The sequence below is a fragment of the Anoplopoma fimbria genome, chromosome 6 (assembly GCF_027596085.1).
Source record: "Anoplopoma fimbria isolate UVic2021 breed Golden Eagle Sablefish chromosome 6, Afim_UVic_2022, whole genome shotgun sequence".
NCBI lineage: Eukaryota > Metazoa > Chordata > Actinopteri > Perciformes > Anoplopomatidae > Anoplopoma > Anoplopoma fimbria.
In genome coordinates, this window is record NC_072454.1 from 8,548,577 (window position 1) to 8,564,713 (window position 16,137).

Here is a 16,137-nt window from a genome sequence, read left to right on the forward strand (position 1 = left end):
GGCCCACCAGCTTTTGCAACAAGGTTCTCCTTTTAACTGTCCCATTCAGAACGGGACAATCGGACACCTCCCATCGCCTCCTTTCAGGCTGCAGCTCCGGCCTCCCCCCCAACTCTCCTCCCCATGCTGCTCCCTGTGTCACTTTGTGTCCGCTTCGCCCCCTCGCAATGGGTGCACATGACCAGAAAATGAAGCAGGGGTCTCTGCAAGCGGAGAACGAAAGCGAGTATGTTTGTGTGCGTTTGAGAGAAAGAGAGAGAGAGAAGGAGAGAGATTAACATGTAGGATTTAGGACGGGGTGATGGGGTGAGGGTGTGTGTGAGCGAGGTTACATGTAGAGAGGAAAGTTCGGATCAGGTCTGGCTTGTGCACGTGTGTGTGTGTCGTCCATCTCAATCTTAATGTAAAAACATCACACACACAGGGCTGTAACCAAGCACACATTCACAAATACAGTGCTCTCATGCAAAACAAGCAATGTATGTGTGACTGCAGACTCGCTACAGGAAAAAAATAAAAAACACACACACACACACACACTCCATTAGAGGAGTGTTTCAGCCTGCAGGGTGTGAGGCCTGCTTACTGTTAGAGAGATTATCACATCATTAACTGCTAATGAAAAACCAATTGAGGCAGCTCTCCTGCGCTCTGTGCTCGCTCTCCCTCGCTCACATTTTCTCACCGTTCATTTGCTTTCGTCTCTAAAGTTGTCCACAACCAACTTCTCAGCCATTATGAGAATGCATGATTTTGATACTATGTGTATTAAATACAAACATCTTAAACATCTGTAATTTTTGTCCACAACCAACTTACATGACAATTCCATGTCTTCAATTTTCCCCTTTGAAAGTTTTGCCTTATTTGTGGGGTAAGGACCGGATTATGAGAATGCATGATTAGAAGCTCGTAGATACTACGTGTATTAAATACAAACATAATTAAACATCTGTAATTTTTCAGAAAGTATCCATGCTGTAATTTTACTGTTAGTCTTTTTCGTACACATGACATCTATTGCATGTCTTCAATTTTCCCCTTTGAAAGTTTTGCCTTATTTGAATCAGGGGTCTAAGGACAGAGGGTGTCGGATTCTGTACAGATTGTAAAGCCTCTTGATGCAAATTTGTGGTTTGTGATACTGGGTTTTATGAATAAAAATGTAATTGATTTGACTTTTAAATCAAATGTGAAAAAGTATATTTGCTCTGCTTTTCTATGGTACCATTTAAATGATGTGTCATACTTTCTTGAATCAGTTTTTCAGGGGTTGACCTTGTGTTTTGATACGTTCAAAGGTCAACATCTTTCTTAATCGATGCAGGCCTGGTGCAGAGACTACAGGAGTTAGCCGTGTAAGTCAGATTGTTCATTGCGCTGGTCATCAAAGCTGAAACCAGACCTCCTTTTTTCCGGGGCCTGGAGGATGAATCGTCGATGAAATGAATCGTCTGCATATTTTAATGCTCTGAGAAACTTTATGGCATGAGAGAAAAAGAGAACAGAGAAACAACTTCATCAAACGCATCATCTGTCCTGTGACGCTTTGCTTCGTGACACCAGTTTGCTCCTGTGTACAGCAGTTTTATATTTATGTGTCTGCTCATGCACACTTTTTTTTTTTGTACGTGTTTGAAGGCATGTGTGGCATGTGTATGTGTGTTTTGACTGCACGCAGCAATAATAAAAACCACATCAGCACAGGCCACATTTTTCAAGTTTGTTTGACGCATTTAAAATGCTAATAACCAGTTTATTATGTGCTACATCAAATGCAAATGCTCTGTTTTACTACCGCGAAGTTGGGCCGACATTAGCATTTACATATCTTATGTCTGTCTCCTTAGCATGCATGGAGGAACTGGATAGCGGGCAGACTCTCAATAAATAACATTAACAGGCGCATTAGATAAACAAGCTCCAATAATGCTGCTATTAGGGAATGCAGAGCCGTAGCCCGCTTAAATGAAGGTGTTTGACACAGCAGCATATGGTGTGCAAATTCCCCCAAATCAACCTAACGCCAACGTTATCTGGAAGTGTCAGGGAGAGCAGACGGATTGAAAAAACATCGCTTTAACAGCAGACGCTTTACGATGTTGAGAAAATGCTGCGGAGGAATTTGCCTCTTTAAGACCAACTGGCGACTGGTGTTCCTCATGTGTGTGTGTGTGTGTGTGTGTGTGTGTGTGTGTGTGTGTGTGTGTGTGTGTGTGTGTGTGTGTGTGTGTGTGAATGAGGAAGACAGCAGTTAAGAAACACTAATTGTAAATGAGAAACTTTGTCTGGTTTAATGTTTGGTTCACTTTAAGTCTTAATCACCTTCAGGCTCCATTCAGAAAGCCACTAAGATGTGAAGTAAACATTCCATAAAGAAAGTTCATATTTTCTCATTAAAGCATCTCCGACTATCAAAGCAGCAATTCATTATGAAAATGAGATGGGACATGATGACACTTTAGGGTGTTCTTTTTTATTTATTTTTACAGCAACCGTGTGATGTGAAATGTTGACAGGTGTTTTCTGATGTGTTTCACATACTGAGGAAATTTATTAATATACAGCTGAAGGTTATAACTCTACAACTCACTCAGATATGAGAAGCATTAAACTACACAAGACACTAGAGGTTTATTTTGAATTTTTTAGTTCATTACAGTTTTGTACTTGCAATGAACTTTGTTTGGAATTATGTTTCTGTCTTAAGACAGACACCAGGTAAACCAGTTGTATTTCTAAATAAAGTTCACTACATGCAAGCGATTTTACTGGGTATTTTGGTGCATAACAGTTAGTAGTTACTATAGTTAATATTGTCAGAGAAAATAAATACAAATAGTACAGCAAAAGTCAAGAATCATAAATATGAAATTTACAGTAAAAATATGTAAAATATATCTGTTTTAAAATGAACAGCACTGTACATTGTTTAAAACCAAGAATTGGGAATATTAAAAGCATTGACTAGAAAATGTGCAATTGTTCAAAGGTTGAAAAATATGTGCAATGTGTGCAATTAATGTCCAACTCTGCCTGCACAGATGCACACACAGCTAACGGTGTGACCAGTAGATGATTGTTTGCAGCATTTCTGTGGCTTTGAATGTAGAATCAAAGCATAAAACATCAACAACATGCACAACTTAAGCCCAGCTTTTGTACATAAACTTATGTTTGCATAGAGTTAAGCTGACAGTTGGATGGAAACAATCGTATTTCCTCTTTTTTAAGAGTTGTGGTATAAATATGTAATTATAGCTGCGTTAGTATAGTCTCTCTTTAACCCTTTCACTCCTCTCTCTTCTCTTCAGACCTCCTCTCTTCTTTGTCAAAAGGCCACTTGTGATGAGATGCCAGCATTCACTTGTTCCTCCATTTGTACTCACTGTAAATCCCGGGCACTCCGGATGAGTGTCCGCTACATACCACAAACAAATGCTGAAGTGTAGATGCTAATTCCCTCTCTTTTTTGTGTCATTCTCTTCTTCCTCCTTCCAGCCTGCCCAATAATCTCTCCTCCTCTCTCTCCTCCTCCTCTCTCCCCGGCTCCTAATCCGCTCCACAGCCGTGAAAACTCTCCATGAGAGAGAGATGACCCGTTCTAATGGGTGGAGGCAACCACCCACACACACAGCCGTGGAGGGTCCACACACACACACACACACACACACAGACACACACACACACACACTAGACCTCGCTAAGCTCGCTTGGCTTAGCCTAGACAGACTGAATAAGACGCACTGAGCCGGGAACACGTTACATGATTCAAACCCCCATTATAACCCATTTCAAGGTTGTGGAGACTCTGCCCTGCATTGTCAGCGTGGACCGTCAAAACACTTGTCTGGTGCTGAAACAGTTAGTTGATTAATTGATGAGTCAATTGACAATTCAGTTGTTAAGTTGATTTTCAAGCAGAAATGCATAAAGTTCTCTGGTTCCAGCTTCTAAAATGTGAGGATTTGCAGTCTTGCTCTGATTCACAGCATGCAAATTAAATGTCTTTGAATTTTTGACAGAAAACATGCAATTTGAATATTCTTTTGATTATTTTCTGACATATTACAGATGGAAAATGACTGACAGATTCATCGGTAGTAAGGGTTATTGTTGCAACTCTAGTGTGCAAGGGTTTAAATCTATATATTCCCGTTGCATTTTATGCCATTTGAGAAAGTTTTTGTATGTTTTTAACAGAAATAAAATCATGAAATTTCTTGAGATGGATAGTCTGTTCAATGCAACAGCTATACTCACATGTTTCCATGCAAAGGCATTCAAATGTATCAGGTTTCTGAGCCCTACGGATTAATGAAGTCACATGGAGTAAACAAAGACCAGCAGATCTCCAAAACACCACAGCGTATCAGAGCAGCTGTTTCGGTGAGCTGAGTGTGTGCAGGTGTTGAGCTCTCAGTGGGATCGTTCAGCCGTTTTCCTGCTGGTTCCTGTGCACTTGTTTATTAGGCTGCTTAAAGGACAATGCAGCTGGTTTTGAATGTTGAGTTCAGATTGCAAATGTTGGTGTCCTCTTACTTGTGGTCACATGGTAATGCAGCTACGGGATGCTTCAGTATGTCAGATTTGAACATTTTTGATGCAAGTGATCACTAAATTCTTTTTCACAATGCCCAGATTTGCCTGTTCTTTGTCTAAAATGTTTCTTTTACTGAGAACAAAGCTTGTGATCGTGCTTCTTTTTCAGCATGTGACAGTTTTGCTCAGACCGTCCTTAAATGTGTGAAAAACAAGTATGAAAAATGTAAAGATTACTAAAACTCACTGTGATATATTAGCACAAGCAAGTTTCAGGTATCTGCAACAGATTTTCCCATGCGTGCACTGATTTGCATTTGCATATTTAACCTTGTTCTGCAGCGGCCTTTACGTTAATGTGACGGCATTCAATTCTTCAGACTTGCTTATCATGTAAAATTTCCGTCGGATTAACGTCACAAGCTGCATGCCTGAAAGAGACAACTAAATTCTCAGGGTAGTTCATTAAGATTGGTCCTTAATTGCTTATAAATTAGACTGTACATATATACAGACATATAATGTGCTGTTTTCTCATTAATAACTTATGAAGGCCCAGTTTTTAATGGTATGGTGCTTTATGACCGAACATAAAAGATGAAAGTCCCCCCAAAAATACACACCAATTTGTTTTTGTTGGACAAATATGCGAGTGAACATCTACCCTGGGATGCCTTGACACACTTCCTGCAACCAGCACATGTTCCATCTCATGCATACAAGCATGCACACACACACACACACACATACAATACCCCTGCTAGTTAGCGACAGCCAGGCTAGCCACATAGCCGTGCTACAGTATCACTCTGGACCAGCTCCTCTGGTCCTGCTTCAACAGATGGCCCGACTGGTCCCTGGACAGGCCTGCAAGGTGGAGGGAGGGGAGTGTGGGAGGATGGGGGAGTTAAAGGGGGACGAGGGAGGTTGCGGGGGGCTCGCACCCCGTTGTGAGAACTAGTGGGGGTTTTGGAGGGAGGGAGGGAGGAGACATATGTCCACAGCCCTGGTCCCTGCCGACGGACGGTCTCTGCTGGCTGCCTGGCTCGCTGTCTGTCTCACACACACACACACACACACATACAAAACCACACAATAACACAAGACAACATATTAAACCTAATCTTTATTGTAAGATAAAACCAAATCTTAGCCCTCAATTTTCGTTGTGGGGACCAGCTCTTTGAGTCCTAATGATGTGACTGCGTCCCAATGTTGTCAGTAATACAAGTCACACACACAGATACACAGATTTACTCCACTAAGCCTGGCAGGTCGCTGCAGCACAGCTCGTCTCCATCTGCACCTAAAAGACCCACGCGCCCCGACAATGAGGTGACCATGTCAGCGCCTGAGCCGAAGCAGAGGGATGGGAGGGGAGAGGGGGGATGCAAGAAGAGAGGGGAGAGAGGAGAGGGAGGGGACGAGGGAGGAGACCATTAACAAGCTATAATCTCAACTGCCTTATCCATAATGCATTGTGTGGGCCAATTTACATGGTGCTGGTCCCTCTGGGAGAAAGGAGATCATCCATCACATTACTTTATTAGCTCCCTCACACTCTTTCACAGATGCACACATAGGCGCTCGCACACACACACACACACACACACACACACACACACACACACACACACACACACACACACACACACACACACACACGCACACATCATTATTTGTCCGTGCCTGTCCCTCTCTCTCTCCCTCTGTTTTGGGGGCCTGTTTTGTCATGGTTGTTGTTTCAAACTGCTGCTGCCTCTATAAAACGACTCCACACCGTGTCGGGTTGTGCAGACGGTGACAAGCAGGGAGTTTTTTTTTTTTTTTTTTTTTTTAAATACAACAATTTATTTAAAAAAATGTCAAACTGATGCCGAGCTTTGTTTTCTGAAACTTTACTTTCTTTGTGTTTAAATGAATAAATCTCCCATCTGTAAATCTGCAAAGTATCATTAATCCCTGAGCGTTTTTGTTAAGATTAACATAAAATGACTCACTTTTCTTTTTAGGGGATCATTTGAGGAGATTTAAGACAAATGCATTTTTTAAACAGCAGAGTATTTAGGGTTTTCTCCATTAATATTTGTAAACTTTTCTTCAAAACTGGATAAAACTACGGAAAAAAGATATGTTTGAATTTGGCCATTTCAGAGCAGGAATATCAGGACTGGCTAAAGTACTTTTTGTGAGATTTTTAGATTTTATTGTATCAACAGTACTCGAAAGCCAACATTGAAGATCAAAATTGAACTGCAAATATCAAACCATCAATTAATTATCTGCATGATCAAAATGTTGATTTTCCCTCTTTGGAAGTAATTTAATTCACAGGGTTTTTTATTGCAGATTCCAGCTAAATGATATTGAACTATACTTTTAAAGGCATCCAGTTAACACACTTTTGTGAATAACTTAGATACGGAAATTCAAAAGTATTCAAAATGACATATCAAAACCTGTAATTTCAGTCATGGTCATTTATGAAGAAAGAAAAGGCATTTTGATCGTCCATTCTTTTTGCACACATCTTTGAGAACATCATTAAATTTTCTCATACTATTAATTAAATATTAATAAAATTACACTAAATTAACCATACAAAATGTGTTATCATGGCATATAGGCCTACACACAAATACATGTCTATTCTAATTGTTCAGATAACTTTATTTTTGTTTTTGTTCTATTCATTTCATAGGTGATATAATTACTGAATAACAAACAAAATTTAGGTTCAAGAAGTTCCAAGGGAGGAATAAAAAAAAAAAATCCTGTTTATTCAGAAGTCAGTCCAGATGATACAGAGAGCCTACATAAAAAAAAATAAAAAAAAAAATACATAAAATTGTCCATAAACCGTCCTGAGTTCAGTTTGTGTGTGATGTGCGTGTGTTGTGTTTGTGTCTAATGACTGGATCGACTGAAATCGTCCGTGCATGTGTCAGTGAAATGAATTGTTGTCACCTTAGCCACACACACACACACACGCACACACACACACACACGCACACGCACACGCAGCAGATCCATCAGACCCCGCAGTCACCCTGTGAATAAAAAAGAGCTGTAATTGCAATCATATATGTGGAGCTTCAGCACGAGGCGCCATACCGTACCATTAGTATCACAAATAAGTAATAATTTGCTAATGACAACATTATGTTGAGTCAGTTTAGGGGCAATTAAAGTGAGTGATATTTACATATGCCCCGTGAATCACCCAGCCTGGCAGTGGGCGCTCTCTAATGAATATTCATCCCGGCATTTCTCCCCTGCGCGCCGCAGTTTATAAACTGAATTATGGCTGATTTGCCCTTTTAAAAAATGAACATGGGCGCATCTCCCACAAGGAGGCGGCGAACAATAACGTCTGATTATAAAAATGTTTTACTGCTGAACTGCCGGTGAGGAGACGGCGGCAGCGTGGTGTAAAGGGGAGCGATGGAGGGAGAGCGCACCTTTACAATCAATCCCATTTACCTCCCCCTGCACTGACACCAGCATTAACAGTGTGCATCAGTACATCAGGAGGATCACACTGGACATGATGTAATTGATTTGTTTTTTACAGCTGGTAGTTCTGTCTTCCGATCAGATCCAAAGTAGAGGTCACGGTTCAAGCCCGACCTTCAGGGTTTCCATAAGGAGAGCGGCCGGCGGTGCTGATTCCTCCGGTAATTGCCCCACCACCACCACCCCCCCCCGTCAGTGTGCGTCGGGCTGGGTGCAGTGACCTCTCAGGTGCAGGATCAACAGGCGACATCAGTTGTGCATTCACGGGGCGCTTAACAAGATGCGCAGCGCCGTTTATCATGCAAATAAGCGGCCCTCTAGCAGGTGTCAGCACACACACACACACACACACACACACACACACACACACACACACACACACACACACACACACACACACACACACACACATAAACAGGACTCATTATCAGACTGAAGAGACACACGAGGCTTTAACCTGACAAATGCAGCTGTACCTCACAATGGTCAGTGATTGTAAAAAAAAAAACAATTCAAATTGTTTCTGGTCACACTTATAAAATGTGATTTTTAGGTGGATGTCCCTCTATTATGCAAAGCATTTATACCTCATATTGTAAACATTAAATCCATTCTAAGATATGGGTTTAACTTGCAACTTTGGACTAATCAAATTTTGGACAATATCCATCATGTTATATTCCGATGAGCGATGAGTAAATCATTTATTTCTGTTTTAAACAAATGCAAGTGATGACATTGTTCAGTTCATTTTTTTTTGTAAACAAATAAATATCATGCCATAATTTATAACCTTGTAAACCTCTATTCTGACAACAGTATTCCTCACAGGCTTTTAAAGTGCTGAGATACGTCATGACACATTAGCTGAATTTAAGGTTTGCTGGATTCTTTAAGAGTTGTAGACTTTAAAAACAAAATAAAGAAAACTATGTTTTTCCTCCTGCTGTCATTCAGCTCAGTCTGTCCTTATCACTTCAGTTTGTCTTCCTATTTGATTTAAATGTATCTGCTGCCATCTTGTGGTTTAATCCTGGAACCAAACATGTAATTTCACATTTAAGATGATTCATTGATCCCAGAGGAGAAAGTCTTTCTTTTCTTTCACACAGAGGTCAGAGGTCAGCTGTAGGAATGCCAGGGCAGAGCTCAGTGGGATTTATGCTGCACAAAGTCCATAATAGCTCAATGTCCTCCCTCTAGTGATGTCATTTTGGCCTTCAAGTTAACTCGTCACAACATTTGACAAGCACATTATGAAAAGCTGAAAAAAACAGACAGCAGCTTTATATTCATTGTGAATTCAGCAACCGGTCAGTGCTTCAGTGGGATGCACATCATGGTGGAAGTTCACATTTTCTGTCTTTGTAGTGGAGCAGAAAAACAAGGGGCGAATTTTAAAAAAAAGGACAGGTCAGCTGGAGAGGGTTGGCAGGCTATTCTGGTCCCTCAGAGGGTCTCATATTAACAGACATATTTTGATTTCACATGCTGATAAACAGCTGTGCAAAGTTTTAAGGCCACTTGGGAAAATTAAGATTGAAGCTATTGGATGAGAAAAATCGAAATTAGTTTTGCTTGGGTTTACGTGAGTGTCCAAAAATGCAAAAAACGGAGGCCTGCAACAAAAAAGACCCAATGATTATCCAAAATTGAGGATCCCTGGTGAGCATGAAAGTGATTATTTGCAGGTTCCTGAACACTAGATCATCTTCCTCCTATAAAAGTAAAGCATCAGTACACAAAGCTGACATATATGACAGATGTCTCCGGTAATTTTGGCAGGTGGAGATCAGGGAATGGCAGCACGCCGTCATTGTCTATGTGCGTCTGAACCGTGTAGGCTTTGACCACTGCTCCCCACTCCAGCACAGAGCTGTGGATGATTCCCAGTCTGGCCTGTTCATAAAACTCCGCTCCCAGCTCCCTGCCCAGGAAGATGTCTTGGGTCTGGCTCTGGGTTGAGTACAAAGCCGAAGAATCTCTCATGTCCAAGTTTGTGTCTTTATCCTTCTTGTATCTATTTGTGTCAAAGTGAGCACCGTTATCTCTGTCAGGGTCGCTGTTTGAGTCTGTGTTCTTGGCTCTGTTCGCCTCCGGATAGTTGTTAACCGGCCACTTCTCCAAGTTCACCACCGTCAGCCTCTCAAGGTGCTGCACAGCAAAATGTCCCTCCAGGGAAGAAGAAGAAGAAGAAGAAGAAGAAGAAGAAGAAGAAGAAGAAGAAGAAGAAGAAGAAGGCGTCTCTCTAGATCCTCCAGGGCCACAGTGAATCAGAGTGAGGTGTCTGACCTCCGAGTTGTTGAGCAGACGAGCCGTGTTTAATGGCGACGTGAACCAAACAGTCAAACGTCTCATCCGGAAGACGGGGGACGAGTGCGACTGCGGGTGGTGCAGTGCGGAAAGCTGGATGTCCTTGCATCTGCAGTCTGTGAGTGATGAGACGCTGCAGGGCTGCGGCTCCTGGCTGCAGGAGTAGTAAAAGAAGCTGTTGTGGGTCACGTAGGCGAGACGCAGGTCAGAGCGCTGCAGAGCCACCGACACACAGAGCAGCACACAGAGGAGAGGGGCGGGGGGGCTGACGGCAGGCATCACTGCTGGAGGAGAGTCTCAGGAAGCATGTTGATTGGTGTTCATGCGATGATACGAAGATATGAAGTGTTCAGATACATAAACCTGAGCCTAAAGGAAAGAAAACATTCAATATTAGAAAAAAGTATAGTTAAGAAAAACAACACACACACACACACACACACACACACACACACACACACACACACACACACACACACACACACACACACACACACACACACACACACACACACACACAATCTACAACTGACTTTTATCACACTGTGTGTACGGCATATTAAGTTGTGAAAATGAAACGAGTGGTGGAAGAAGTACTCAGACCTTCTACATAAGTAAAAGTAATGCCACAATGTAAACATACTCTGTTTCAACTAAAAGTCCTGCATTTAGATTTATACTTAGTTAAAAGTAAAAATGTGTTGAGTTACATCTTCAGTTCTCCATCACTCTTATTTTCACTGTAACTTTATTATATAGGAGACTACTTTTATCATTTGTCATTTTTTGTTGTGTCGGCACATTAAGATTGATGTTGTTGACGCCAATGTGGATTAATGTGCACTGTCCCATATAAATAAATAAGAATAAAAATATATATTGTGAAGGAATTTTCCTTATTGTATGTTAAACTTCCCTCTTGTAGGTTAAAGGTAACTGTCTGTAGGACAGGTCAACTGTCTGTCTCTCTTCGCCTGTCTCACTCTATGTGCCTGATAAGGCCGAGCTGACTAGGGCAGCTGGTAGGCCACGGTCAGCTAGAAACCTTTAGTATTCGGTTAAGACTCAACAGGCTGCTTGGAGACGCTGGATAAGAGAGACTGTACAGAGGCTATGTTGTTGCTAGCACAGCAACGGTAGACGTATTTCCTTGTTTAGATCTTATATCCAACACATGAATCCTTAGAATCCTCACACATGCCAGGCTGATGAAGAACTAACCCTATTTGGATATAGCGGAACTTAGCTGGTCTGGGGAAGGTTAAATACTGTGCTCAAGGACACCATCTTCAGGATTGGGTAGTAGTAGTGAATTGTGATTCACACGTGGTGTTTCCCTGTTCTCCTCGATCGAGAAACAATAAATGTTATTGCTTAAGACATCCGGGTCTGCCGAAACTTCTTCTGTCACGAAGGAAGTAGCTCTAAGATTTATTATTAGATTATACTTCATTCATGTGTTAGTGGCATTTGAATGTCATAGAGGTGGAACTGATTTTACATACTTTATATCCAGTTGGGTTGTTTATTCTATTACTATGCATGAGATTTCTTTAGATTATCATATTTTATATGTTAGCATTTCACTCCTATAACATGGTGGAACTCACAGATAAAAAGCAAGGATCAAAATCAATCCTGCAGAATCAAAGATATTGCTTTTTTTGTTCCATGCATTCTTCAGTCCGCGTCTAAACCTGCCGCCTACATTACCCACAAAGCATGTCAACCATCACATCTTTCCAACTCTACAACCCCTATTTTGTTTTTTAATTTCCAAACTTGTAATCCTCAGCCCCAGCCACCGCTGATTTGAATGACATCACTTAAGGCTAAATATCAGATGACGCACAACTCGCTTTGGAGTCCCAAAAGGCTTTACACAACTTTTTTCACATATGCTGTCTGCTTCCAATGAACTGTAAACAGACTTTGAAGGGTAAAATCGGTGGAGTTCCCCTTCAAGTTAAGGATCTTAATATGTTTTCCATTGTTTATTGCATTCTATTAGTGATTTTATGTAATTTATCATCCGGTAACACATTTGTCCTCTCCATGTCTCAGCTTCTCTACTTCAGTAAACCCCAATACAACTTCTGACCAACCTCACAGAGCGGATATGAACGTTATCCATTTTGCTGAGGGTTGTTTGTACATCAACAGACAAGAAAATTAACTATGACATTAGTTCATATTATTGACATTGTTGAGGCAAAAGTCCATTTGCCGCTTAATTCAAGCACGACTGAGGGAAATGTTTTCATGAAAATAAAATTCTTGGGCCATCTAGACAAACCTAGCCCTCTTTCAGTCCAGGTCAACTTTCATAAAGGAGATGCTTGTTATTGGATACTAGAGTGAAATGTTCTGAGGTCACAACCCTGTGTGTTGCTAATCATTTAAGTATTGTCTTACTAACACGTGACGAGCGGGGGTGTGGACATACCGACAGCTGGTTTGGATCAGTACTTTGTCACACACACACATTAACACACTTGAGCCCCACATTGAATTTCACATAACACGCAGACACACATTTAGAAAATTATAACTGTGGAGGTCGCTTCGAGGTTCCAGGGAAAACATTGTTTTGAAATCTTGGCCTTTACAAAGGTCTGGGTAGGTTTTCTGGTTTGGCAATAATAACATCGGGGCAGGAATAAGACTTTCGGCCTCACTTTGAAGCCAGCGCAGACTTGACCGCTACATTCTTCCTTTGGCCTTTTGTGACATTCAATATTTGTGAATTATCATCTACAATATATTTCACATCAAGATAACCCCCCCCTTTTATTTCACCTTTAAGTAGAAAAAAATAATCCTCTTATTCCACACTGAAAGTAATATATATATTAAGTATCTGTTTGTTTCAGCTCATCATTGAAGCTATATAATGTTAACACTGAGTGAAATATTTAAAACCAATACGGCAGCACTATTTAATATAATGGAAATATTGTCAATGGTTTGTGCATCGTTTTTTTGCACGAAATTCGGCATAAAATATTTGGAAACTTTGGGATTTCCAATTTAAAACACAGTTTTGTGGGTTTGAACATTGTTTGGCTGTACAACATGAGTTTGTACTTACTGACCCACCGACAGGTCACTGACGTTTATGTTGGCTTTTTAAGTTTCTTAACTTTTCTGAGTTCTGCTTGCTACCAAAAAATTGCAAATTTGTTTTTAATGATGAAAAAGAGGCTGTTAAGCTAATAACATTTGATGATGGCAGTGTTATGTGCATTCGGTGATCAGCTGTGCTTAAATTAATGCGTAAGTATTTTCTATGTAAAGATATAGTGGAGTAATGTTTACCTGAGTAGAAAGGGAAGTCGCTCTCCCTCTGTGTGTGTGTTGAAGTCTGAGCTTCTCTGTGATTTGTTTACATAGCCGGGCCGGCCCTGCGTGACTTTCAGTGCATGCGAGCGCACCCCCGCTAGTTAGTAACAATTCTATGAAAACACCAAATCATCAATGAATTGATCTTACTAACAAATACTGTCTGTGTAGCCAAAGCTAATCTCTGTGCCATAGACCTCCATTGTTCCCAAAAGGTTTAAACCATGACACGTTATTTAATACGATGAACACTGTTGTTTATTTTGAGTAAATGCCACATCCACCAGAATGCTGCTTAAATACTCACTAGATTAACAAATATGAATACAAATTAAATATTCACTATTGTTTGAGTAACATTTGTGACCCATATTTAAAGATCTTTACCAGGAATGAATAGGCTTGAGTCAAAGTGCCTAACATGTTGTTTTTCCCTCTTTGTGTGAATTAATTGCACTCCAGTTGCAATCCACTGTGGAAAAAAAAGTGACACCTTCCAGGCGTATAGACAGGAAGCGTTTCATTCTCAAAAGATACATTTTTGGTGGCAAACCCTTTTAAATTCAATGTACAGTACTAGTTGAGGCCTTCCACACAAGAAGAACAGCAACATCAGATGTTTCAGTGGATCAAAAACAACATGAGTTTAAGCAGAGGAGAAAACGCCCTCTAGTAGCCGTAGTAATTATGACGGGAGGTTCACAAGTCAATGTTTTGAAAAGCATGACCACGGCCGTCCCTTGACCTTAACCATGCGTGTTTCCTGCGTCTATAACGAGGTATTCATTTTTACTCAAACATAATCTCACTTTCAACCATATTGTCAAACCCCAAAACATGTTTTTCAACGCTGAATAATGTGTCGTGGGCATGAACAAACTGCATATTTTTGTTGTCAGAAGACTTGTCCTACAAGTTAAATGGGGCTTAGCTTAGCACAAAGACTGGAAGCAGGGGGAAACTGCTAGCCTGACTCTGTCCTCTGTCCTACCATCACCTCTGAAGCTCACTAATAACAGATATTTAATCTGTAAACAAAGTGTAGAAAATGTAAAGAGAATTCCTGAAGTTACCGCTACCAGACAAAAAAAAAACAGTCTGGCACACGAAACCCAGTAATGCTAAGCTAAGATAACTGGCTGCTGCCTGTGGATACAAAAGACAGCTCTGAGAGTGGAATCGATCTTCTCTCATCCTGGCAAGAACGCAAATGAGCATATTTCCCCCAATGTCTGGCTTTTCCTTTAAAAACATATGTGTTTTTACTATGTAGCCTACTTTAACCACCGCCTCCTCATACTCAGTTGGATTATGCACTTAACCTCAAACAAACCGAAGCTTACTGATCACACTTTTTCTTCACACCGTAGTATTGGCTGTAAGAGGAAAGACATGATGACAAATAAAGTAGAAAGAAATCCAAGATGAATACTGATATATATATATATATATATATATCAAAGGGTGGACAGGAAGATGAGGAAGATGATGTCCAGCGTCAAAACACAGTGAGTGACAACATCCAGTACAATAGTCCAGTCTTTCTGTCACAACCATATTGCTCAGCCCAGCTTGGAGGAAATTGTATGAAGATGGAATTTCAGAGTGCCGCTTTTTGCTTTTCCCTCAGGACCCAAAAATTGTTAACGCCACATTTCCTTTTGTCACGAGTACATACTTTCTGTGTCCTGGCTGTAAGATAAAAATGTACGAGTGTCTGACCACATATCTGGCTATGAACCACTGACTTGAACCTGAGGTGACTGAACCCTCAAACATTCGGCTTAAGAATCAGTTTTGTAGGTCAGGGGTTAAAAAGTCCACTTTCTTTTTATTCTCAGAAGAAAACATGTTCACAGGATGCGGGCAACATCCATCATCTTTTGCAATTTCAGTTTTTATCTGTGAAACATTTAACAGATTCCAGAGAATGTTTCTGTTGCATAACACAGACACAGGAATGTAATGTAACATGAGAATATACTGTTAAGAAAGGCTCGGCTTTCGGGTTCCTTTTACGGACTAACTACAGGACACAAACATACAATGTAACAGCTGTTACAGAAGCCCACACTAAATGGTCAGCAGTGCTATACATGCATAGTAAAGTTCCCATTTTTTTTAGATGTGTGACTTACCTCGAGTTGCTGCTGAAGAGCTGCTATGTGAATGCGTCAGTTTGAGGCTAGGATGGGGAGGAAAAATCACACATCCAGCTTACGTCAGGGTGGGGGAAGTATCCTTACAGAGGAAGCTGTAACTCACTTAAAGTGCAGGCTGAGTTCAACCTTAAGTACTGCAGGCAAATGTTTCATTACAACAGACTTGAACCAAAGATAATACCACAGATCATTTTTTTGTCAGGCCATTTTTTACATATCTTGTTCTATTGCAATAAAGGCACACTTAGAGGTATACTAATAT

General features: G+C 40.8%; 1 protein-coding gene across 1 annotated transcript; it reads right to left on the bottom strand.

Moving 5' to 3' along the window:
• Nucleotides 1-8,267: 8,267 nt before the first annotated feature.
• si:ch73-52p7.1 (uncharacterized protein LOC100321084 homolog) lies at nt 8,268-15,923 on the bottom strand. Its single transcript, XM_054600545.1, has 2 exons — nt 15,852-15,923; nt 8,268-10,740 (listed from the first exon to the last, which is right to left on the bottom strand). The coding sequence occupies exon 2, from the start codon at nt 10,648-10,650 to the stop codon at nt 9,793-9,795; it is 858 nt and encodes a 285-aa protein (XP_054456520.1). The 5' UTR covers nt 10,651-10,740; nt 15,852-15,923; the 3' UTR covers nt 8,268-9,792.
• Nucleotides 15,924-16,137: the final 214 nt, after the last annotated feature.